Raw genomic sequence first — 21,974 nt, forward strand, 5'->3', positions numbered from 1 at the left:
CATGTGCACCCTGAGGGGACACTGCCCACCCCGAGCACCCACTGCCCGCCCTGAGGGGACACTGCCCACCCCGAGCACCCACTGCCCTCCCGAGGGCTGCCACGGGCACCCTGCCGCTCTGCGCGGCTGCTTTCGGCAGGTCGCTCTCATCCCTGCCTCGGTTTCCCTATCCGTGCTCCGTGCCAGGCCCAGCACATGTGGAAAGCCGCGCCCCATCCCTGTCCCCACACAGCCCAGACCCACCGCGGGCCATGGGAAGGCGCCGGCCTGGCAAGCAGCGAGGGTTTCGGAGGAGAAAACCAGCAGCAGAAGAAATCCTGGTGAGATCCCTGCTGCGTTGGCGGGGACAGGGGAAGCAGGGCCGGGACGGGACCCCACCACCCCGGCAGCACCCAAATCCCTACCGGCGGCCCCCCCAAACCCCACCGCAGCCCCCAGACTTACATCCAGGCCCCGTCCGTGGCTCAGAGCATCCCCCCCGGGAGGGACCGTGTCCAGCAGCAGCGGGGGCCCGGCTGGCAGTGCCCCGGCCAGGCTGAGCGCCCCGGCCAACCCCGTGGGCCCCGGCCCCATGGTCCCCTGCCCTGGTGAGGACAGCCCCGGCGGGCACCTACCGCCGGCAGCGGCCCCCGGAGGGAGACAGCGGGGGCTGCCCCCGAACCCCCATCCCGCGCTCCCCGGGAGGGGCGAGGAGGGGTTAAAAATTAATAATAAAAGTGGAAGTTAAAATTAATGCTAAAAATAATAAAGTGGATAAAAAGCAGAGCCCCCCGCGGGCACGTTGAGCCCCTGCCGCCGCGCCACGGCCCCGCCGGGGGGCTCAGCCCGGGGCCACCCCGAGCGGAGGGAGGGGGAATGGCACCCGCACCCCACGGACGGGGACCAGGGGAGCGGGGGGCACCCCCGAGGGCACAGAGGGGCCGCGGTGCGGGTGGGGACGGGGACGCCGGGGGGGGTGGGGAGTGCCGAGCGGGGATGCGGGGATGGATGCGGGGAAGGATGCGGGGACGGAGGGGGTACCGGGGACCCCTCCCGCGGCGCGGCCCCACCGTGTGGCGCGGCCCCGCTGCCGTGCGCGGGCAGCTGATCCCCCCCGTCCCCCCGCCTTAAAGGGGCCGCCACCCTCCGCCCTTAAAGCGACAGCGACACTTTCCCACGCGGCTGGCGGGGCGGCTGCGGAGATGGGACACACGCGGCTCTCTGCTCCGTCCCGTCCCTCTCAGGCCGGGACACCCACCCTGGTGCTGCGCCCACCTATATCCTCCCTTTGGGGTGACCCTCTGAGAACGGGCGAGCTCATCGCAGGCATGGCCGGGGATGGTGTCCCGTGGTGGGGCAGCCTCGGCACCGTGCCGGTGGTCCGAGACCCCCTCAGAGGGGCCGAGGCTGCTGCTGGTGCCCCTGTCTGCACCAGGACACCCCAGCCTCAACCGTGCCGCCTGCAAGCCCCATGCCCTGTTTGTGGGGTGCAGGTTGGCCCCCATGGCCGGAGCCCCAAGATCTTAATGGCATTCAGAGATCCATTTCCCACCTTGGCCAGTTTCTCCACAAAATTGCACTCTGCCCTTCTCCCTGGGGAGAGGTGAAAGGAAGGAAAGTAAAAAATAAAGGCAGTGCCCAGCTGGGTGGGTCTCCCCCAGGATACTAGGTCCCCCCTAAGACCCGAAGGCCGGTGGCATCCACTGGGTGCAGGCTCTGGCCCTGCCAGAAGCGGGCACGGGGCATGGCCCCCAGACCCCGCTGGGATATGGCTGCTTTCTTAACCGGTTTTTCTGGTTTTAGGCCAAATTTGGGTGTTTGCCCCATGGCGTGGGTCCCTGTGCACCTCCCTTGGCTTCTGCACCCACGAGTGGCCGGGTCCAGGTGCCCGAGCGCGGGGGCGGGGTGGGCACTGGACAGTACTGGCAAATTCACCAGCAGCAGCTGGGAGCTGCTGGGACGTGCTGGGCTCCAGCACACGAGCGGTGCCTTTGGGACGCTGCCCTGCCCAGAACAGGACAGGGCATGTGGCACCTTCTCCAGCTGCACCGGGGGACTCTCCAGGGTGACTGCGTGCACCCCACCGTGACTCTGCCACGCGGGTGGGGGGTCCAAGCCCTCAGTGCCTGCCCCCTCCCCGGGACACCCGCGCCGGACGCGGACTTTGCCCGCCAGATGAGGAGGAGGAGGAGCAGGAGGCAGTAAACAGGCGCCGGCCGGGATTGCGCGAGGCCGGGGCTGCCGCGGGGCTGGGGCCCAAGGGAAGCATCAGCACCTTTCCCCGAACACGGGGACACGCCGGGGGCCGGGGTGCCCACCCGAGAGGGTCCACGCGTGTTCCGCAAGGGCGGGGAGGGGGGGAACCTGCGCACATCTCCCGTGGGCGTGGCACTGGGAGAGGCGAGACAGGAACGGGGATATGAGCGTGGGGTCTTGGGGCAGCATAGGGGGGACAGGGGGTGTTGTGAGGGGGGCCGGGGGTTCCCACGGCCGCAGAGGGGGACGTGGCCACAGCGGGAGCCCCGCCCCGAGCCCCGCCCCGTGCGTGGCGCGCACACGAGCAGCGCTGCTGTGGGCGCGGCCCCGCCCCGCCCCGCCCGAACCCGGTCCCGCCCCACTCACGCGCGGCGGCGCCGCTGGGGGCGTGGCCACGGCCGCGCCCCGCCCCAATCTGACCCCGCCCCATCGGTCCGCGCGGGCGCCGCTGGGGCCGGGGCCGCATTCGAGCCCCACCCCCGGACCCGCCCATTCACCCCCGGCGGCGCGGCGGGGGCGTGGCCTTCCCCAGCCCTGCCCCTCGCTGTCCCCGCCCCTCGCTGTCCCAGACATGGCGGCCCCGCGGGCGCTGCTGGTGGCCGCGCTCCTGTCCCCGCTCCTCTCCGCCGTCCCGGCCGGCGCAGCCCCGTCCCCGGTGCCCCGCAATGTCTCCGTGCTGCTGGAGCCCGGCTCCGAGAGGCTGCGCGTCCTCCCCGGCCGCCACCCCGCCGCCGTCGCCTGGGCCAGCCTGGATGACCGCATCCCGCACGTCGGGTACGGACGGGGCGGGGCGGGACGGGTTGACCCGCGTGGGACGGGACGGGACGGGGGTCGCATGGAGCCGAGCGGGCATGGGTTGGTGGGGGTTGCCTCAGCCGTGATGGCGCCCCGTCCCACCCGTGTCCGTGACTCCCCGTGACCGTGTCCCCACAGCTGGGCCTTCCTGGAGGTGACCACCAATGCCTCGTACAATGACAGCCTGCAGGCCTACGCCGCCGGGCTCGCCGAGGCTGCCGTCACCGAGCAGGTAAGGGGGGACCCCTCCAGAAGTGGGGTCCCGGGGGGCGTGACATGGTCCCTCCCCGGGCTGTCCCCTGCCACTGACATCGCGGCCGTGTCCCCCAGCTGATGTACATGCACTGGATGAACACCATGGTGGGCTACTGCGGCCCCTTCAAGTATGAGAGCGAGTACTGCCAGAAGCTGCGGAACTACCTGGAGGCCAATCTGGCCTGGATGGAGGAGCAGATGGCAAAGGGGCAGGACCCCGAGTACTGGCACCAGGTGAGGATGGGGTACCCCCACCCCGGGGACCCCCCCTGTATCCTCCTGGGGCTTTAATCCAGAGGAGAGGACAGGGCACCAAGATGTCCTGGCCGAGCTCCAGGTGGGATGACAGGGATGTGGTCATCCTCCTTCCTGGGGTGACTAGACGTGACTCGTGACTTTCTCCCAGCCACAGCCTCGCATGCTGCAGTTGGGGTGCACAGGGGGCGGCTTTGTCACCCTCGGCCCTGGGTGCTGAGTCATGACCTTGCTGACGGTGACACTTCCCCCCTGTGCCTCTGCAGCGGTACTGAGACCCAGCTGGTCTGCTCTGTCTCTTGGGGGAATGAGGGAGCCTGTCCCCAAAACCTCTCAGCCTGCCTCCTGGCAGGAGCCAGGTGCCAGCTCTTTCCCCTGTCCCCAGGTGCGCCTGGCCTTGCTGCAGCTGAAAGGGCTGGAGGACAGCTACAATGGGCGCCTGGACTTCCCCAGGGACAGGATCACCCTGGCACCCTTTGGCTTCCTGTAAGCTCCTTCTCGGAGGTGGTGGAGAATGGGGGATGGTTGTCCCAGGGTTTGGAGTGCTGTGGGAACAATTCCTGCATGTGTGGGAACAGCCAGTTCTGCTCGCAGTCCATCTTGTCCACCTTTTCTGGGCACTTGTCTTCTGCTGCTGGGGCAGGACGGAGCCAAGGCAGGTTGTTCCCCACACCATGGGCTGGGTGGTGGGTTCCCCCCACAGCCCCTGCCTCAGTTTCCCCATTGCTGTGCTCCCCCTTTCTTCCCTCCTCCTGCTACCAGGGTGCTCCCAGCACCAGTGCCTGCACTGGGGTGGGGTGGAGATGGACAGACAGAGAGCTCTGAGCCAGCTCAGCTCCAGGGCTGGGGCGTCCCTCACCTGACATCTTAGGCCTTGCTTCCCTGCAGGCTGCTGCAGTTGGGGGGTGACCTGGAGGACCTGGAGTCTGCCCTGAACCGCTCCTCCCCGCAGCGTGTCCTGGGCTCGGGCTCCTGCTCGGCCCTCGTGAAGCTGCTGCCGGGCCACCGGGATCTGCTGGTGGCCCACGACACCTGGACCTCCTACCAGGCCATGCTGCGCATCATCAAGAAGTACACGCTGCCCTTCCGCGCCTCGGCCGGCGGTGCGTGGGCTGGGCTGGGGGAGCTGCGCCTCACAAGCCCCTCCTGATGCCTCTGCATCCTCCCTCCAGGCAAGTCTCAGATCCCTGGGAGCGTCCAGGTGTTCTCCTCCTACCCTGGCACCATCTTCTCCGTGGATGACTTCTACATCCTCAGCAGTGGGTTGGTGAGTGGGTCTGGTCCTCAGGGACCTCTCCTTGGCCCTGCTGCCCTCCCCATCACTCCCTCCCCTGCAGGTAGCACTGGAGACCACCATTGGGAACAACAACCCGGCCCTCTGGAAGTACCTGGACCCCCGGGGCAGCGTCCTGGAGTGGCTGAGGAACATCGTGGCCAACAGGCTGGCCCGCAGCGGGCCCGAGTGGGCCGCGGTCTTCCGACGCTTCAACAGCGGCACGTGAGTGGGGTGGGATGGGGCCTGGGAACTGGTCCTGGAGGGGTGGGATCGGATGGAGGGTGCCCAGGCTGCCAGAGGGATGCGTTCCTTGTTCTCCGTGCCAGGTACAACAACCAGTGGATGGTGGTGGACTACAATGCCTTCACACCAGGCAGAGCGAGCCCAGCATCGGGTGTGCTGACAGTGCTGGAGCAGATCCCGTGAGTGGCTCCTGAGCCCCTGCTGTCTCCTCTCTCATCCCTGTGGGTTTGGGGAGGGTGGGGCCTGCCCCAGCCCAGTGGGTGGTCACAGGGCGACGGGGTGTGTCTGTGGCATCTGGGGATGCTGGTACTGAAGTGATGGGTGACCCCCAGGATGTGTTCCCCCCAGCCCAGCATGTCCCCCACTGTCCCCAGTGTCTTTTTCCCTCTCTGCTCTGACCAGTGCTCTTCCTCCCAGCGCAGGGGCCTGGTGGTGGTGGCCGATCAGACAGAGCTGCTGTACCAGCAGGGCTACTGGGCCAGCTACAACGTGCCGTAAGTGCCATCACTCCCCACAGCCTGCCCTGTAACGAGGGGCAGCAGTGCTGGCCTTGCACCTGCTTGGTGCCAACTTGCTGTTTGCCCCCACCCCAGGTACTTTGAGGAGATCTTCAACGCCAGCGGGAACCTGGAGCTGGTGAGGAAATACGGGGACTGGTTCACCTACGACAAGAACCCGCGTGCCCAGATCTTCCGCCGGAACCAGACGCTGGTCCACGACCTTGACTCCATGATCCGCCTGATGCGGTGCGTGCTGGGGACCCCCAAACCCGCCTGTTCCACCAAGGAATTTTCTGTGATCCGTAGATTTTTCCCATGTCTTCACCGTGGCTCTCTCCTGGCCCTTCTGCAGGTCCAACAACTACCTGCAGGACCCGCTGTCGTGGTGCAGGGGCTGTGACCCCCCCCAGAATGCTGAGAATGCCATCTCCGCCCGCTCCGACCTCAACCCTTCCAACGGCACCTACCCCTTCCCTGCCCTGCGCCAGCGCTGCCACGGCGGCATCGACATGAAGGTGTGGGAGCCAGGCAGCCCTGGGGGTCTCCTCCCTGGGGGTGCACCCCCCAGCAGCTCTCCCGGGCTGTGCAGCCTATTCCTGGTGCTGACTCGCTGCCCTGCTTTGTGTCCCCATCTCCAGGTCACCTCCTCAGCCATGGTCCCCACCTTCGGGCTGGTGGCGGTCAGCGGCCCCGCCTGGGACGACGTGCCCCCCTTCCGCTGGAGCGCGTCCCCCTGCAGCTCCCTGCTCCACATGGGCCACCCCGACCTCTGGACCTTCCCCCCAGTCAAGGTCCACTGGGACTGAGCAGGCACTGCCGGGCTGGTCCTGTCTGTCCGTCCGTGGGCATCTGTCCTGTGGGGGATCCCTCTGTGGGGGCAGCTGGGTGTGGGCGGGTCTCAGCTCTGTCATACACCCAGCCCCCTGCTCTTTCTGCCTCTCAGGGTCCCGGCTGTGCTGCACAAGGGGCCAAGCCCAGCGTATCCCCTCCCTGCCATGGGGCTCTCCAATCCCAGGCCCTTTCCCTGGGTGCTGATGCCTGGTTTGGGGGGGCTCTTCCCAGAAAAGGGGGGTCCTGGGAGGCTGGGGCTCGCCCTCAGGGTGGAGAAGAGGGGCGTGAACTGGTTTGGCTGTGGCAAATAAAGTGCTCTGTGCTGGTGGCTGTGCTTTGCTCTCTGCTGAGATTCTTTGGTGGCTTGGATTAGGGTTGGGCTCTCGCAGGGGTCTTGCCCCCTCCCCATTAACAGGGCGATCTGCTTCTCTGCTGGTGGGAGGGTGTATGGCCAGTGAGGCCGGGTCTTTTGGGGTGCAGGCTGTGAAGGGTTCTCTGCTGCTGGGATGGGGGAGCCCCACCGCTCACCCCCCAGGAGGGGGAGGCCATCCTCATGCCTTTTGTCTTCCTCTCCTCTGGCACCTGTGTGTCCCCATCCCCAAAACCCGCGGTGCAAAATCCTCTTAGGCAGCTCCCTTGATCCGCTCTGCCTCGTTAGGAATAACGAGGTCATTACTGGGGGATTAATGAGCGGTGGCTCGGCAGCGCTTTGAAGGTGCCAGGTTCCCACCGGGGCTGGGGCTCCCTGGGGGCTGCGGGGGGGTGGGAGGGAGCAGGTCTGGGCTATTGGGGTGCTGGCACCACAGAGGCTGGGCTGGGTGCCCTGGGGGAGGTGGGGTGTCCATACCCCACTGTGCTGGGATGGGTTGCAGGTAAGGTGGGAGTGGCAGAGCCCATGTCCCCTGGTGTCTCCATGGTGTGTGGGTTACTGTGGAAGAGGGGGCTGCTTTTAGGGTCCACGTGCCTCAGCTTCCCCAGACAGATCACCACCACTGGGTGAGGGAGCAGCAAGGAGGAACGGGGCATGCTGGAAATGCTACAGTGTTGCTGATTCCCTTTTTTTATTTCCTTAAAAGTGGAAAAATAAGCAGAATGTTGTTAAATATCATCCCAGCTGCTGCCACAGTGTCACCCAGTGACCCTGGCTGAGGGAAGTGACCAGGTGACAGCCTGGCATGCCTTCCTCAGGGCAGGGATGGAGCCAAAGGGGAGCAGAAGAGGGACAGGGAGGTGGGTGCAGGGTGGAAAGGGACCCTGGAGCACTCCAGGGCTGAGCTGAAATGTGGTGTCCTCCCCAAGGGCGTCTCCAGCCTCATCCCTGTGAGCGGGGGGAGGTTCTTGCATCTCTTTCTTAGCTCCTGCCACCGTCCCATCCTCTCTCTGCCTACTGTGGGGTGGGGGGGGGGGGGGTGGGGGAGGTTGCTCCAAAGGCCCCCAGAGGGACTGGAGCTGTGCCCCCCCGGTACCCCCATTCAACCCCATTCAAGAGCTCCTCCTCATTCCCACCTTTCCAGTCCCTTTTTGTGTCCCAAAAGCAGCGTGACTCTGTGCAGAGGTGCTGTGCTCTGTGCTGTTCACCCGGGAGCCCAGTGATGATGTGGGAAGCAGCGATGTTTTGTTGCCACCAAACACCAGCTTCGTCTTCTCCAGAGCTCTGCCCCTGCTCAGTGCCTGTCAGCAGTGGTGCTCTGGGGAATTTTGCAACACAGTTTGGGTCAGGGGACCGAAATCCCGTATTCTGGTTTCACTGCTGTCTGCCTGGCCCTCGGTCAGAACTGGGCACAGTGTGGGGCTCTCAGTGCACCCAGTTTGGAGTGTTTGGTTCCAGTGCAGTGTCCCCCCTTCGGGACTCCTTGTACCCTCTGCTTCCAGGCTGCTCCCACTTGGCCAGAGGAACAGAGGAACCTTCTGCAGCTGCGGGGCTGTGAGCCAGGGCTGGGCCTTCTTCCAAATCCCACCTTCTTCCTCCTTGCCTGCTGTGGACGGAACCAGCCCCTCAGAGCAGAGGTAGGACTTTTACCCTGGGGGTGTCACCAGGGCTGGGTGACAAGGACGGGTCCCAGAGGAAAGGAGGGGGCTCTGCTTTGCCTGGGGGCTGCTGGACCTTGGGTCTGGGCCAGGCTCTGGCTGGGTCACTTGGGACAGCCCCTCTCCACGGGGTGACGTGCGTCCACAGGGTGCCCAGCATGGCACGGCCAGCTGGAGCTGGGGGGGGCCTCATCTCGGGGGTCTCCCCCAGCTGGAGGGGCTGAGCCTCCCTGAGATGTGAAGCTTGGAGAGGATCCAAGGGCTGCCGTGGATGGGGGCTTAGCAGGGTGGGCAGAGGGATGTGATGGCTCATTTGGAGGCAGTGAGGGGTGTCTTGGCTGGGGATTTGGGGGGTGCAGGCTGCCCTGGCTACACCAGGGGTTCAGAGGCAAAATCCTAAAATCTGCTGGTATGAGTTTTTGGCCAGACCTGATAATATCCAGTGCAAACCCTTGCGGGTCCCCAAAGTAATTTGGGAGCTGCCTCTCCTCTTCCCCCATCTCCTGGGAGCCCACATCCCGTCTCCCGGGCATGTGAAAGCTGCCGGGATCTGGCTGGCGGGGCCACACGTGTTTGTCCCCGCCGCGTCACCCTGCAGCGTGCCCGGCCATGGCTGGGCGCCTTCGGCACCAGTCCAGCCCCGCGGCTGTAAAACCCACCCAGCGCTGAGCAAGCAGCGGGGCCGGGGCAATGTCTGACCCCTGCCCCTTGGCCAGCTGCGTGGCTGAGCACGGGGACGTGGGGACACCGGCACGGCCTCTCCGACGTCACCTGTCCCTTTTGTGTCCCGCAGACTCGGCGGTGGGTGAGGACACTCAGTGGGGTCCCACGGGACACCAGGTAATCCCCGCCTGGGTTGCAGGACAGGGTTCGCGCGGGGCGCCTGGGGACACCGGGGGTGTGGGGACCGGCGGGATGGAGGAGGGGGCGGCACAGCCTGTCCCGGGGATCTCCCAGGGAGAGCCCGTCGGTGCTGCTGCATCCTAGAGATGGGAGGGAAAGCTGGGAACAGCCCTGTCCCTCCCGAGGAGCTCCTCTGCTCTGCCCCGAGCCCGCAATGGGCATCGGGGCTGAGGGGGGGGGACCCGTGGGGAGCAGCTGGTGACTCCAGCACCTCTCCCCAGCAGAGCATCCGTTGTCAGGCCATGGCAGCCCAGCCAGTCGGGGGCCAGAAGCCCTTTCACGTCGTCTCGCCCGTTCTGGAGAGCCTGCCCCTCTCCAAGGCCGTGGGCACCAAGGTCTTCATGAAGCTGGAAAACGTCCAGCCCTCGGGCTCCTTCAAGATCCGGGGCATCGGGCACCTCTGCCAGGATGTGAGTGTGGGCATGGTGTGTGCAGGGGGCTGCTCCTGCCCTCATGGGGGGCACAGGGCGGGGGACGCAGCCGTCCCCTTCCCTCTTTCTCTCCTGCCTTTCAGGCTGCCAGGAAGGGCTGCCGCCACTTCGTCTGCTCCTCAGGTAACTCCATCCCGAGCCGGGGGGGTACTCCTGAGGAATCTGGGGATGTCCAGGGGGTCGAGCCCTGCCTGGTCCCTCACTCTCCACAGGGGGAAACGCGGGGCTGGCAGCAGCGTACGCAGCCAGGAAGCTGGGGCTGCCCATCACCGTGGTGGTCCCCAGCAGCAGCGGCCCCACCCCCGTGTGCAAACTGGAGGAACTGGGGGCGACAGTCGAGGTCTATGGCAAGGTACCCCCAAAACTGGCGTCTGGGGGGTCCAGAGGGGGCTGAGCTCAGCCTGCTCATCAGTGCTTGGCAAACCCCATGCCAAATTGTCCCCCTCCTGCATCCCCTGCACCCCGACATCACAGCAGGGTCAGCCTGGGAACCCTCACCCGTTCTGGTGTCCCCCAGCCCCGCAGTGACCAGAGACCATCCCTGGGTTGTGAGGGCTGTATGGAGCCCTGCTGAACCCCCATTGCTCCCCCCAGGTGTGGGATGATGCCAACAGGAGAGCCCAGGAGCTGGTTAAGACAGAGGGCTGGGTCAGCATCCACCCCTTCGACCACCCCTTGGTGTGGTGAGTGCTGCCAGGACTCAGCTCCTGCCCCCGCTCCCCATCCCTGGGATGGGATCCAGGCTGGCCCGGGATGACCCCAGGCTGCATCCTCCTGCCCCCCTCACCCTGCAGGGAGGGTCACGCCAGCCTGGTCCGGGAGCTGAAGGACTCTCTGGAGGCCAAACCAGGTGCCATCGTGATGGCGGTGGGCGGCGGGGGGGCTGCTGGCCGGTGTCGTGGCTGGCCTGCACCAGGTGGGCTGGCAGGATGTTCCCATCATCGCCGCTGAGACCCAGGGAGCTCACAGCTTCCACGAGGCGCTCAAAGCCGGCCGCCTCGTCACCCTGCCCGACATCACCAGGTGAGCAGCCACGCGTGCAGCGAGCTGGCAGGGCTCACTGGGGTGTCCTCGCCTTGACCGCCTTGTCCCCTCCCGTCCCAGCGTGGCCAAGTGCCTGGGAGCCAAGACGGTGTCGGCGCGGGCGCTGGAGTGTGCCCAGGAGTGCCAGGTGATCTCGCAGGTGGTGCAGGACACGGAGGCCGTGCGGGCTGTGGAGCAGTTCCTGGGTGAGCGGGGGTGACGGGGACACCGCCGGACCTTGGGGGTCGCTGGAGTCGGGGTGCTGGGGGAACTCTGACTCCGCGGGCGCTGCCAATGTCCCCCTGCTCTGCTCCCCGCAGACGACGAGCGGATGCTGGTGCAGCCAGCGTGCGGGGCCGCCCTGGCCGTGCTCTACTCGGGGCGGCTGCAGCGGCTGCAGAGCGAGGGGCGGCTGCGGACCCCGCTGGCTTCCGTGGTGGTCGTGGTGTGCGGCGGCAGCAACATCCACTCGGCCCAGCTGCGGGCCCTGAAGAGCCAGCTGGGGATGGAGTGATGCCCGCCCCGGGTAGGGCAGGTGACAGAGCCTGGCTGGCACACTCTGCTTGCTTTCCTTCCAAAATAACCAAAATAAAGCCCGGGGCACGCGGGGCCGGACTCCTCACGCAGCCTTTTCCAGCGAGATTGGGGAAACTGAGGCATGGGGCTCGCACTGCAGGCAGGGATGGAGCCGGGGCGCTGCCTGTGCTGAGGGCGGGACCGGGATCCACACATCCCGCTTTTCCCCTGGGATTCACCAGGTATCCTCCTCTGCCCCCCTCTCCTCCCTCCCCCTGCTCCTCCCCAGGCTGTTTGGGCTGCAGCTCCCCACCTCAATTAGCAAGCGCTCCCTCTCTGACTAATTACTTTGCTACTGTCTTTATGCATTATTATTCTAATGATTATTAATTATTACAATCCTCTCCCGTTCCTGCCGCGCTGGCTGCGGCCGGACGAGAACTACGCGCTTGTTACGGTGATTTATCCGCGGGGATCCCCGGCTGGGTTTAACACCTGCGGGCTCCGAGGTGCTCCAACATGTGGAGGGGATATACCCCATCCTAGACCTCCTAAGAGCCCTCTTTTCCCCCCATCCCACTCTTTCCCATCCTCCCTTTCCCTCCGGCTTCCGGCTCTCCCCCGTTCCCACTCCAGAGTGCTGTGCTTGCCCTTTGCTGTGGCGCCTCCTGGGGTTTTTTTGCGTCCTCTCAACAGTTCTCCCCTCTCCTCCCTCCCATTCCCGGGTGATGTGAGATCTTGCTCCTGCTGGTGCTCCCCAGCCCCACCTGGTTCCCCTGCTGAGCCCGTGCCCTGAGCGCCACCCCGTGAGGTTGGGCAGGGAGAGAAGCCTTCTGCTGCCCCAAAACCCCTCTCGTCCTCCTTCCTTTTGGAGCAGAGGGGTGTCAGCCCGAGGATCAGCTCACCCACATCCCCCCACAAAGCCCTTTCCCCTGACCTGGCTGCCAACCCCCCAGAAACCCCCTCCCTGCCCTCAGCCCCTTGCCCCTATACCTCCCACTGGCCAGGCCACCTCCCCAGGTGCTTCCTGGAGGCCAAACCCCCATAAATCAAAACTCTGCCACTCCATCGTGAGCAATATCTTATGTAAAAAGGTGTTTCCAGGGAGCACTGAAGGCTGGAGAATCCTATTACGAGGCACACTATTAATTATACAGAGTCAGCCCAACCTACTCCAGCTATTTTTTATCCCAGGTCCAAAACCTGATTACTTTCCACCTTCTGCAGACCTTCCCCTTCCAAAAAAACCGGCAAAAAGGTCAGAAAAAAAAAAAAAAAGAAGAGAATACCATTGGTGTTTGCCCAACAGCTTCTAAAAAGGAATTTATTCCTGGAATTCTGCTCAGGGGGAGCAGAGGAATCAGGAGCTCATGATGGTGTTTCTTCAGGTCCCATGGAAGAGTCATTGCTGGTGGTGACATGGGCATGACTTGGGTTTGTGGTGACTCCCCCGGGCACCCCAACAGGGAGATTTTCCCTGTCCTGAGGGGGCACTTGGCCTTTGGGTGCCAGCTGGGGGGATTGGGCTTTGGAAGTCCCTGGCAGGGATGTGGGCCTGCAGGTGGTCTGGGGGTATCCCTATGGGGTTGCATGGCCCCAGCTGGTGGGGGGTCACCTGTGGTCACTCTGCAGCTGGAGACAGGCAGGAATCCTGAGAGCTGTTGCCTTCCTGGGACCTCTGGGATGATGGGGACCCCGGCCTTGGCTCCTGCACCCGGCTCGGAGCTGCAGAGCTCCTCTGTGCCGGGGGATCATCCCTGCTCTTGGTGGCTGCTCCTGCTGAGCCCCATCCTCCTGCCAGCCTCCGGCCTGGGAGGGGGCAGCCTGGGGCATCATCCCCAACCCCTCCTGCAGCCTCTTCTCTCTAGGGCTCAGAGATGGGGTGTCCCAGCAGCCTAAAAACCACCCTCAGGTCCATGCCTTGAATTCTGAAATAATAGTAATAATGATAACAATAATAATGATGATAATAATAGTAGCAGCCAGTGTTCATCTCGTGGTTGACCTTGTGTTCCATTTTATATCCTCAAAATGATGCCGGGAGGGGGTTATTTACCAACACATTCCCCGTCCTTATAAAAAGTCCCCATCACCAGCTAGCATGGACAACCTGGAAGTGCTGGCGCTGAGGGGAGCAGCCAGCTGTGCTCCTGCCTCAGTTTCCCCACTTGAGAAAAGGGGAGAAGGTGTTTTTCTTGGGGGAGTGAGGGGACAGCAGTGTCTGTGCTGACCCCAGCTCCTGGCTGAGGGCTCCCTCGGGGCCTGGCCTGGCTCGTTGGCCACCCCGTTATTAATGCCAGTAATGGTATAGGAAGGATAAATTCCACCACTTGACTGAACAGAGAAAATATGCAGAGAAGTGGCTGGCTTTCCATAAATCATCGGTGCTCCGTGCTACAACCGAGCCAGGACTTAAAATTCAGGTCAGGAGAGAGGGACTCTCGTAAGCCAGCAAGGGAAGGTAATTTATTCTGTTTATACCGTTTTACTGCAAGACAAGGAGCGGGTGGGGGGGGCGGGGGGGTGAAAACTCTGCCATGATTTTGCATTTTAAATATTAGTTCAGAGCAGCAGCCTGCTTGGGACTTTTTATTTCTGTATCTCAAGGGATAGAAAGCAGGAGAGAGAAGGGGAGTGAGCTGGGGTGCTGGGGAGGAGACCCGCCTGCTGCCACCAGGGAAAATGGGGCAAAAGCTGCTGATGGCATCGATGAACCCCCACATGGGATGTCCACTTCCAGCTGACCCCCGAGGCTGGAGGCACTCCCGAGCAGGGCTGCAGGTGCCCCTGGGGTGCTCTGGGAGGGTCTTGGGTGCCCCCCCAGGGGAAAGAAATTGTGCATTGGGCTGTCTGCTGTGGGGGAAGGCGCTGAGCTGGGTAATGTGCCCCTTCCCAGTGCCAGAGAGCTGTGGGAGTGCAGGAAACGGGGAGCACTGGGATACCGGGGGGTGGTGCAGCAGCATCACCTCGTACAGGTGCACATCACTCACCCCAGGGCGTGCTGGGGCTGCTCCCCCAGACCCCACGCAGGGCTGGGTGACAGTGGGGGAGCCCGGCCAGCACCTCTCACGGCCTTGTGTTAAAACAAATCAAAATAAAATAAAATGAAAGGGACCAGGTGACCGAACAGTAGGTAACTAAAAGGTTTTTTATTCACATTGAACAACAAGAGCCATTCACACTAACAGCCTCCGCAAGAGGCAGTGGGGACAGGAAACCCACGACGCTTTCAGAAAACAACTTTTTTCTTTCCTTTTCCATTCTCTTTCCTTTTATTCCCACCCTGCCCACCCCCCCCCCCCCCCCATCCTCTCACCTCCCTCCCTGGTGCCATCCCCTCCCTGCCTTCAAAATAGAAAAATTCGGAGCCTCCGATGACTAAAGTACAATAAATAATCAGTAAACACAAAAACATACTTTATTTGTTTCTCCTTTATACAAAATAAAGAAACTAGAAGCAAAAACTATAATACATCCGTAAATTGGCGGAGCCTCTGGGAATCGTTGGGGTGGGACTCGGCGTCGAGGCTCGGGTGAAATTTCTGCTGTTGTGGTTGGGTTGGTTTAGTTCTGGGGTTTATTGTTTGTTTGGGGTTTTATTTTGCTGTTGTTGTGTTTTTCCTGTTTCTGCCTCTTTCTGGTGTCTTTTCCACCACGTGGGAGCCCAATCTCAGCCAGTCACTGGGGCAGCCCCGGGCCTTGCCCCCGCACAGCCCCTCCTCCTCCTCCCCACCACCAAAAACCGGGTCCGAACCGACCTTCTCCTCGGGAGTAAAACGGGAACAATAAAAATAAGGGCAGGGAGGGGCCACGGGGGGGTTTATTCCTGCTATTCCCCATTCCCCCCCCCTCCTGTGGTAAGGGATAATTTAAAAGGATGCTAATTAGCAGGGGGGAGCCCTGCCCCAGCCCCCTCCCCCGGTGCCGCCGGGGCGGTGGGACCTGTGTCCAGGCGAGTTCAGCTTTGGTCCGAGAGGCGCTGGTCCCGACGCCGGCGGGGTCTGCAGGGCTGGGCACCTTTCTCTGCCCCCCCAAGTGTCGGGGAAGGTGCCGGGAGGGGGGAGGTAGCGGGGCGGCCCCAGGGTCCCGGTGGGGCAGGGACGGGGAGGATGGGCGATGCCGGGATGCGTTTTGGCATCGGGCGGGGGGGATTTATCCGGCCACGGGGACGTGACCGGCCCTGGTGCGGCGCGAGGGGGGGGACACGCGTGGGCTGGGGGGACCGGGGGGGTTTCCCCCGCGCACACGCACACGCGTGCCCACGCCGGGCCTACCACACCGCCGCCTCGCTGAGCTCCGGGTTGGGGTGCGACAGAGCCCCGCTGTAGCCGCTATTGCTGGACATGGAGAAGGGCGGGCTGGGCCCCCCGCTGAAGACCTCCCCCGGGATGGGGTGCAGCGAGCCGGTCATCCCCGGCTCGGGGCTGGGGGTGTCGGGGTGCGAGATCATATCCGTGTACCTTTGGTTTTCTGAGGAGTGGTGTCCGCTTAGGGGGGGCTCCAAGGGTCCCAGGGGTGTGGAGCCGGGTCCTGAGTTCTGAAGGTAGCTGGAGTCGGCCGGGGACTGGGCTTGGGAGGGCGGCCCGTGGGGGAAAAAGTCATAGTTGCCTCCCGGCCCGTAGTAGTCACCTTGGTAATCTGTGGGAGGCGGGGGGGAAGAAGGATGGAGCTGGTCTCCTGAGGCTAAAAACCTCCCGAAATCCCACCGCACCCCAAACCAGCCCTGTGCTGTCCCCTCCAACACGCTCTGCTGGCTCCCAAAGGGGGGTTGTGGGACCCAAAGGGCGTGTGGGATTTGAGTCGAACCAGGACTGCACTGCCCATCACCCTCTCCTTGCCCAGCCTGGAGTGAGGGAGGGTGAAGAATCCGGGCTGGAAGAGCTGAGGGGGCCGGGAAAATGGGCTCGGTTTAGTGCTTAATTAATGGTGGGGAAGAAACCAACGTGTATATATTAATATATATGTATGTAAAAATGGAATGGGGAAAAGATAGATATAATAAGAATGGGCAAAAATAAATATATGACGGGGAAAAATGTATATAATGGGCATATATATATATACATTGGGGAAATTATATATAATAGGAAAAAATATAAAATATATATATAATGTGGAAATTATATGTGTGTTTAAGCAGCTTGGAAGGGATCTAGAAACTAACTGCAGGGCAACAAGGGGTGCCTAGAAAGCCCCTGGTCAGATGGGAGGCTTTGAAAATGCAGCTTTTGGGGGGGCTCTGAGGGGAGCGGGAGGAGAGGGGAGGCGCGGGGCCGCCCCGCTGCGCCCATAGCGTCCCGTCGGGGCAGCGGGGGGGCGGCCGGGCCGCACTGACCTTCCATATGCTGCGGGCCCGGGAGGTAATTGGAACAAATGCGGCCTGAAAGGGGGACAAAAGCCCCGCAGCTGGGGCTTTGTTCGCGGGAGAAGGGCCCCGCAATGCCGCGGGTGGCGGGGGGGTGGCGTGGGGGTGCGTGGATCTGCGTGTGCGCGGCTGCAGGCACGCGTGTGGGCACGGGCGGGGAAAGGGGGAAACCCGCGGAGAAGCGGGACGTGAGGAACAAAGGAGGAGAGCGGGGACAGGGCAGGGACCCCGCGGGCAGCCCCTCACCTCCGTAGTATGTGTAGGGCGTGGAGCCGAGCATCTCGGACTCGTCGAGGCGGCCGCCGAGGGGCCGCATCCTGCGGGGGCTGCGGAAGAACGCGTGCCGGCGGGCGCCCAGTGCGCTCAGCTGCTTCATCCGCCGCTCCTTCGACCGACGGTTCTGGAACCACACCTGTGACCGGGCTGGGGTCAGTGGCCACCGCGGATGGGCGAGCAGGGACCCCTCTGGGTCAGCGACACCCCACCCCCCAAAGTCTGGGCGGGGAAAGCGTTGGAAATCTTGCATCCACACGGGTTTTCCAATATCTGGGTATTTTTTTTTACCAACACCGACCCCTCCTTCCTGCTGCTGATACCTCAAAAAGTGCATGGGGACACCGCACCCCACAAATAACCAGGTTAATTAAAATCCTGCCCTTCCTTCCCCCAGCTGCATTCCCACATGCATCTCTCTCAGTCCCTGCAGCTGGAAAAACACAGGAGGGGGAAATTTCCCCTATGGATAGGGGGAAGAAGGGAGGAAACGTGGGAAGGAAAAAGGGGATAGGACTCTGGATCATGGCAGAAGCAGGCAGAAAGCGGGGAGCAGAGGGATGAGCACCTGGGGCAGCAGGCAGGGTCAGAACAGCCGGCGGTGAGGATGGGAATAAAAGGGAAAGGGGAGACGTGGCTGCCTCTCCGCGGGCATTGCCTCATGCGAACCGCACGCCTCAGCAGCCTGGTGGGGCGTCTGGATTATTGTCTCGCTCCCCCAGGGATGGGGCAGCTCAGGGCTACGAGCACAGCACTCTCCTGCGGGACTCGTGCTCCCCTCTGCCAGGAGCCGGCAATCGCAGCTCCGCTACCAGCAAAGCCGGAGAGTCCTCCCCTATTAATGCCGCTATTAAAGCCCATTAATCCCTACATTTCCGCAGGGATTTTCTTCACGGGGGCAGCGCGGTGAGAAAGAGCCGGCTGCCTGCGGAGCGCGATGGATGCTCCTCGCTTCTGCACGGCTGGAGCATCCATCTCCCAGCGCGCCGGGGATCCTGCTCGGCTCCACGCAAAGCCAGGCTGCCTCGTGTTTTGGGAACGGGTTTCATCCCTTCCCACGGGGTGGGGGATCCCCGCTCACCCCCGAGAGCGTGGGGTGGGTGCAGGCCTGGGCCTGAAGTGACGCTGGCAGGGGACGAATGGGGTTCGCCTGTTCCCATTCCTTGAGGGACCAACCTCCGTGTCCCAACCCCTTCCCGGCACCCGGGGGTCACTGTCCCAGCCTTGAACTGTCTGGGCTCCTACAGGACCCCTTCCCCTCGCTCCCGGTGGGCTGGGGCTGTCCTACCTGGATGACTCTCATGTTGAGGCCGGTCTCCTGGGCCAGCTGCTCCCGGATGTGGCGGGTGGGTTTGGGGGTGGCGGCGAAGGCAGCTTTGAGGGTCTCCAGCTGCTTGGCTTTAATGGTGGTGCGGGGCCCCCTCCGCTTGGTGCCCGAGTTCTGCTCCTCGTTCTCGTTGTTGGTGGTCTCCTTGTCCGAGGAGGTCGAGTTGTCCGTTTCCTTGGTGTCGTCCTGCATGGGGTCCTGGAGATCCGGGGACAAACTCCTGTCTGTACACGAGGACACTGTAAAGGAGACCCAGAGAGGAAAGGGGGGGGGGAGGTGGATGACTTAGGGGAGAGATTGACCCCCCTCTCCTCTGCCCCCCCCGGCCCACCCGGCCCGGCTGCTTTCCAGGAGAGGGGTTGGGGGGTGCTGGAGAGCAGCAAGGGGTGCAGATGGCCTCTGCCCCGCTGGTTCCCCTAAAGCATCACCCCCCCCAACACCACGCGGAGCTCCGGGCAAGCGCCGCCCGCTCCAGCCCTGTGCACCGTGTCGTGCCCGCGGGGGGCAGCTGGGGAGGGGGCGATCCCCCAGGCCCGCCGCTGCCCCCGGCGCTGCCCCTCTACTCCCGTGCCGGGAAGCAGGATGCGCCACTGGGAAAAATGCAACCGGTCCCTGTCGGGGTTTGAGGGGTCCCCGGTCACTGCCTTGAGCCTGGCTCACCCCCCGCCCCCAGCCACCGAGTTCCCCCCGGGGACCCTGCAGCCGGCACCCCCCCAAGGCCAAGCTCTACTCGCCTCGCTCACAGCAGCGGCCCCACTGACTGGCGTGGCAGGATCCGGCCCCGGGTGCTGGACGGAGAGAGAGCCCACGGAAGGGGGTGAGCAGGGGCGCCCGGCATGGCTGGGACAGCAGGAGGGGGCCTGGCCCTGCTCTCCTGACGCAGAGACAGCTTCCAAGGAAGTCAAATGGGAGCTTTGCCTCTGGGTGAAAGGAGGCGAAGGATCAGGCCCACGGCGCGGGGGGACCGGGCACACTCGCAGGGGGGGCTCTGGGGAGTGAGGGGCTCCCGAGCCGGCCCTTGGGGGGATCCTGGTTCCCCCCGCCCCGCATCCCCGTTGCCGTAGGGGCCGTGCGCGGGGCAGCAGCCAGGGCTGGAGGGGGGAGCTCATCCCACGCGTGTCCGCGTCCCACGTGGGGGGTGTCACAGAGGCTTCCACCCGGTTCGAAGCCTTTCACCCCAAATCCCTCCCTCCCCCGGCTGATCAACTGGCTGCGGGGTGCAGCCCCTCATCCCAAAAAGCCAAACCTCCTTCCCGGCCGGGAAGGTACCGGCAGCTCGGGGCTTGTGCCCGGCGCTCTCGGCGCTGCCCGCTCCTGCCGGTGCCGGTGGCAGGGATTACCGGGGGGGTCGGGCTGGCCGCGGGGTGCAGCCCCTCAGCCCACAGATCCAAACCTCCTGCCCGGCCGGGAGGTGCCGCCGGCAGGAACCGACGGAGGGGACGGAGCGGTGGGCGGGCTGAGCCGCTCGTACCTGAGTTGAGGCTGCCTTCCTTCAAACTGGGAGAGTTCAAATAATCCTCTTTGCAAACAAATTTGTTTTCGTCGATGATATAGAGTTCCTCGCCGGTGGAAAGCTGCTTGTTGCAGACCATGCAGGTGAAACAGTTCAGGTGAAAGACTTTATTCCGGGCTTTTCGGACGAGGTCACTGGGAGAGATCCCTTGGGAGCAGCCGGCACATTTGGTACCAAACCTCCTGGGAAGGGGGAGAAAAGCAAGAGCTGGAGCCCCGGCAGCGATGTGCTGGGCGGGGGCTGTGTGTGTGTGCTGTACCGAGCCCCCCTCCTCAAATCCCACCGCGGGAGCCCGATTCTCCAGCATCTCCTGATGGAAGATTTGGGGGAACAGGCGATTCGCACCTTTGGGGCGAGGATGAGGAGAGCCTTCATCCCCGCGCAGCCCTGGCGCTGGGCTGCGGGAAAAGCGCAATTTTGGGGTGTCCCCACCCGCGGGGGACACACACGAGCATCCTCGCCCGGATTTGGCCCCAGAAGGGACGGGAGGGAGGGGAGGGAGGCGGGGAGGCCCCTCCGCGCTCCGCGGGACACGATTTCGTTTCAGCCGGTGTCTCCCGGGAGGGGAACGGGGGCACCGGCCTGAAAATCCCGGGGAGAAAACGGGGCTGATCACGGCCAGAGAGACGGAAAAAGGGAGCGGCGGGTGCGGGGATCAGAACAACGGGCGGCGGAGGAGGGGGCTGCGCTCCCCGAAGCGTCCCACGGTCCCAAACCTGGTCCTCAGCCCATCCCGCTCTGCCGAGGGGGAATTTTTCCAGATCGGGGGGAGTGCTTTGTAAATGTCGGGTTTTCCCTTCCTTTCCAGAGCAGGTCTGGGCTTAGGTGTGTTTTTGTTTTGTTTTTTTTTTCCAAAGGAGATGGTTTTTTAAAAAAAAAAGAAAAAAGAAAAAAATTTCTAGGGAATCCGAATCGGCTGGGAACGACCTCCCAAGAAAAAAGAAAAAAGGAAAAAAAACCAAAACCAAACAACCAAAACCTCCCACAAAACAAAACTCAAATCCCCACAAAAAAAGCAACAACAAAAGATAAAAAACACAGCAAAATAAAACAAAAACAAAAAAATCCAACAAAAAAACCCCAAACCAACCGAACAAACAAAAAAGAAAATTACACAAGGAAAAAAAAAGCCAAACCAAAAAACAACAAACCAAACCCCTCAACCCCCCAAATTAACAAAAAAACTCCCACAGAAACAAAAATTCTGCCCCCAGAACAGTGAGCAGGGGCTGTCGCTGCCGGGTCCCCGAGGTCCCCGGGGGCTGCCAGGCCCCGGGACGCCCACGCAGGGTCCCCCCTTTTTCCCCTCGGGCCGCGGCGCAACTTCTGCCTCCCTCGCTGCTCCCCGTGACGTTGATGTAGTGCGAGCATTAGGAGTCATAAGTCATCGCCCCCCTTTGCCATGCCGGCCCCTAATTTCCTCTCGGCACCTTATCGCGGTCATTAGGGGCGTTTAAGGTGCGGGGTCCCCCGGAGGGGCGGGGGGAGGATTTGGCCACCGTCTTCACCGGGGCCTGCGGTCCCGGGAAGGGGGCTCGGGGCGCCAGGCCGGGCCCGGAGCGGGGCACACAGCGGGTCCCCCGGTGCCCGCCGAGGCCTGGCGCGACGGGGCGGGTGGTGGCACCGGCGGAGCGGGGCCCGGGGCTGGCGGAGGAAGGTCGTGGGGAGATGGGGAGGGGGCACAGCCTCGCCGTCACCTCAGGCTGCAGCAGCGGCCGTAGCGCAGCCGCCGGGTCCCTCCGGGGCTTCCCCGGGCCGGGGGGTGCTCCCGAGGGAGCGGATGGGCAGGGGCGGTGCGGAGCGAGGGACGGGAGGGGACCCTCCTGAGCTCCCCAGAGCTCCGGGGAACACCCCAGGGAGGCGGCGGAGGCCGGGCGCGATGAGGAGCTCCGCACCCTCCGCTCCTCGCTGGGGTGGGGGTGAGGACTCACCTGAAAAAGTCATTTTTGCAGTAGAGTTTCCCTTCCCTGGAGAAGCATTTCTCGGTCAGGTTGCACTTGCACTCGCAGCACTGGACGCATTTGATGTGCCATGCCCTGTCCAAGACGTTCAGTAGGAACCGGTCCAAAATCGGCCTCTCGCAGCCCGCACAATGCACCATCATAACCTCCGCCGGGGGATGGAGACGCTCAAAAGGAGAAGCCAGCCCCGCGCCGGCAAACGGCGGCGGCAAAAAAAAAAAAAAAAAAAAAAAAAAAAAAAAAA

The 21,974-nt window shown here is 63.4% G+C and overlaps 4 protein-coding genes across 6 annotated transcripts in view; 2 read left to right on the top strand and 2 right to left on the bottom strand.

Annotated features, from left to right (window-relative positions):
* The window catches only part of SLC8B1 (solute carrier family 8 member B1), a 6,893-nt gene extending 5,816 nt beyond the window's left edge, over positions 1-1,077 (bottom strand). For 2 of the 3 annotated variants that reach the window (XM_042031109.1, XM_042031110.1), the window contains exon 1: positions 445-1,077. In XM_042031109.1, the coding sequence (XP_041887043.1) occupies positions 445-573 (129 nt within the window). In that variant the 5' untranslated portion in view covers positions 574-1,077. The remainder of the gene's footprint in view (positions 1-444) is intronic. The other variant, XM_042031111.1, reaches the window with a different exon arrangement.
* A 1,693-nt stretch (positions 1,078-2,770) lies between these two features.
* On the top strand, positions 2,771-6,718 carry PLBD2 (phospholipase B domain containing 2). The gene is made up of 12 exons (XM_042031112.1): positions 2,771-3,009; positions 3,169-3,262; positions 3,361-3,519; positions 3,926-4,026; positions 4,429-4,643; positions 4,713-4,807; positions 4,878-5,038; positions 5,143-5,238; positions 5,482-5,553; positions 5,653-5,805; positions 5,912-6,074; positions 6,198-6,718. Exons 1-12 carry the CDS (start codon positions 2,807-2,809, stop codon positions 6,363-6,365), a joined length of 1,680 nt encoding a protein of 559 aa, XP_041887046.1. The 5' UTR covers positions 2,771-2,806; the 3' UTR covers positions 6,366-6,718.
* A 448-nt stretch (positions 6,719-7,166) lies between these two features.
* SDSL (serine dehydratase like) lies at positions 7,167-11,384 on the top strand. Its single transcript, XM_042031113.1, is given in 10 exon segments — positions 7,167-8,397; positions 9,212-9,258; positions 9,546-9,731; positions 9,836-9,875; positions 9,965-10,104; positions 10,347-10,435; positions 10,547-10,628; positions 10,630-10,775; positions 10,857-10,981; positions 11,096-11,384. Coding segments are annotated over 8 exon segments (984 nt in total). The 5' UTR covers positions 7,167-8,397; positions 9,212-9,258; positions 9,546-9,563; the 3' UTR covers positions 11,290-11,384.
* A 3,300-nt stretch (positions 11,385-14,684) lies between these two features.
* On the bottom strand, positions 14,685-21,950 carry LHX5 (LIM homeobox 5). The gene is made up of 5 exons (XM_042031114.1): positions 21,701-21,950; positions 19,728-19,951; positions 18,218-18,495; positions 16,903-17,068; positions 14,685-15,929 (listed from the first exon to the last, which is right to left on the bottom strand). Exons 1-5 carry the CDS (start codon positions 21,871-21,873, stop codon positions 15,562-15,564), a joined length of 1,209 nt encoding a protein of 402 aa, XP_041887048.1. The 5' UTR covers positions 21,874-21,950; the 3' UTR covers positions 14,685-15,561.
* Positions 21,951-21,974: the final 24 nt, after the last annotated feature.

Source organism: Corvus kubaryi, unplaced genomic scaffold (genome assembly GCF_017639235.1).
Source record: "Corvus kubaryi isolate FWS band 111438036 unplaced genomic scaffold, C.kubaryi_AGA036_p1.0 37337, whole genome shotgun sequence".
Lineage (NCBI taxonomy): Eukaryota > Metazoa > Chordata > Aves > Passeriformes > Corvidae > Corvus > Corvus kubaryi.

What these genes read in the sequence shown, in the direction of transcription:
- PLBD2 (XM_042031112.1), top strand. Translation starts at nt 2,807, where the DNA reads ATGGCGGCCCCGCGGGCGCTGCTGGTGGCCGCGCTCCTGTCCCCGCTC. An exon ending in ACCCCGAGTACTGGCACCAG is followed by an intron (nt 3,520 to 3,925) that starts GTGAGGATGGGG and finishes CCCTGTCCCCAG; the next exon opens with GTGCGCCTGGCCTTGCTGCA. An exon ending in ACGGCGGCATCGACATGAAG is followed by an intron (nt 6,075 to 6,197) that starts GTGTGGGAGCCA and finishes CCCCATCTCCAG; the next exon opens with GTCACCTCCTCAGCCATGGT.
- LHX5 (XM_042031114.1), bottom strand. Translation starts at nt 21,873, where the DNA reads ATGATGGTGCATTGTGCGGGCTGCGAGAGGCCGATTTTGGACCGGTTC. An exon ending in TCAACATGAGAGTCATCCAG is followed by an intron (nt 17,069 to 18,217) that starts GTAGGACAGCCC and finishes GCCCGGTCACAG; the next exon opens with GTGTGGTTCCAGAACCGTCG. An exon ending in GCCCTACACATACTACGGAG is followed by an intron (nt 15,930 to 16,902) that starts GTGAGGGGCTGC and finishes CGCCTCCCACAG; the next exon opens with ATTACCAAGGTGACTACTAC.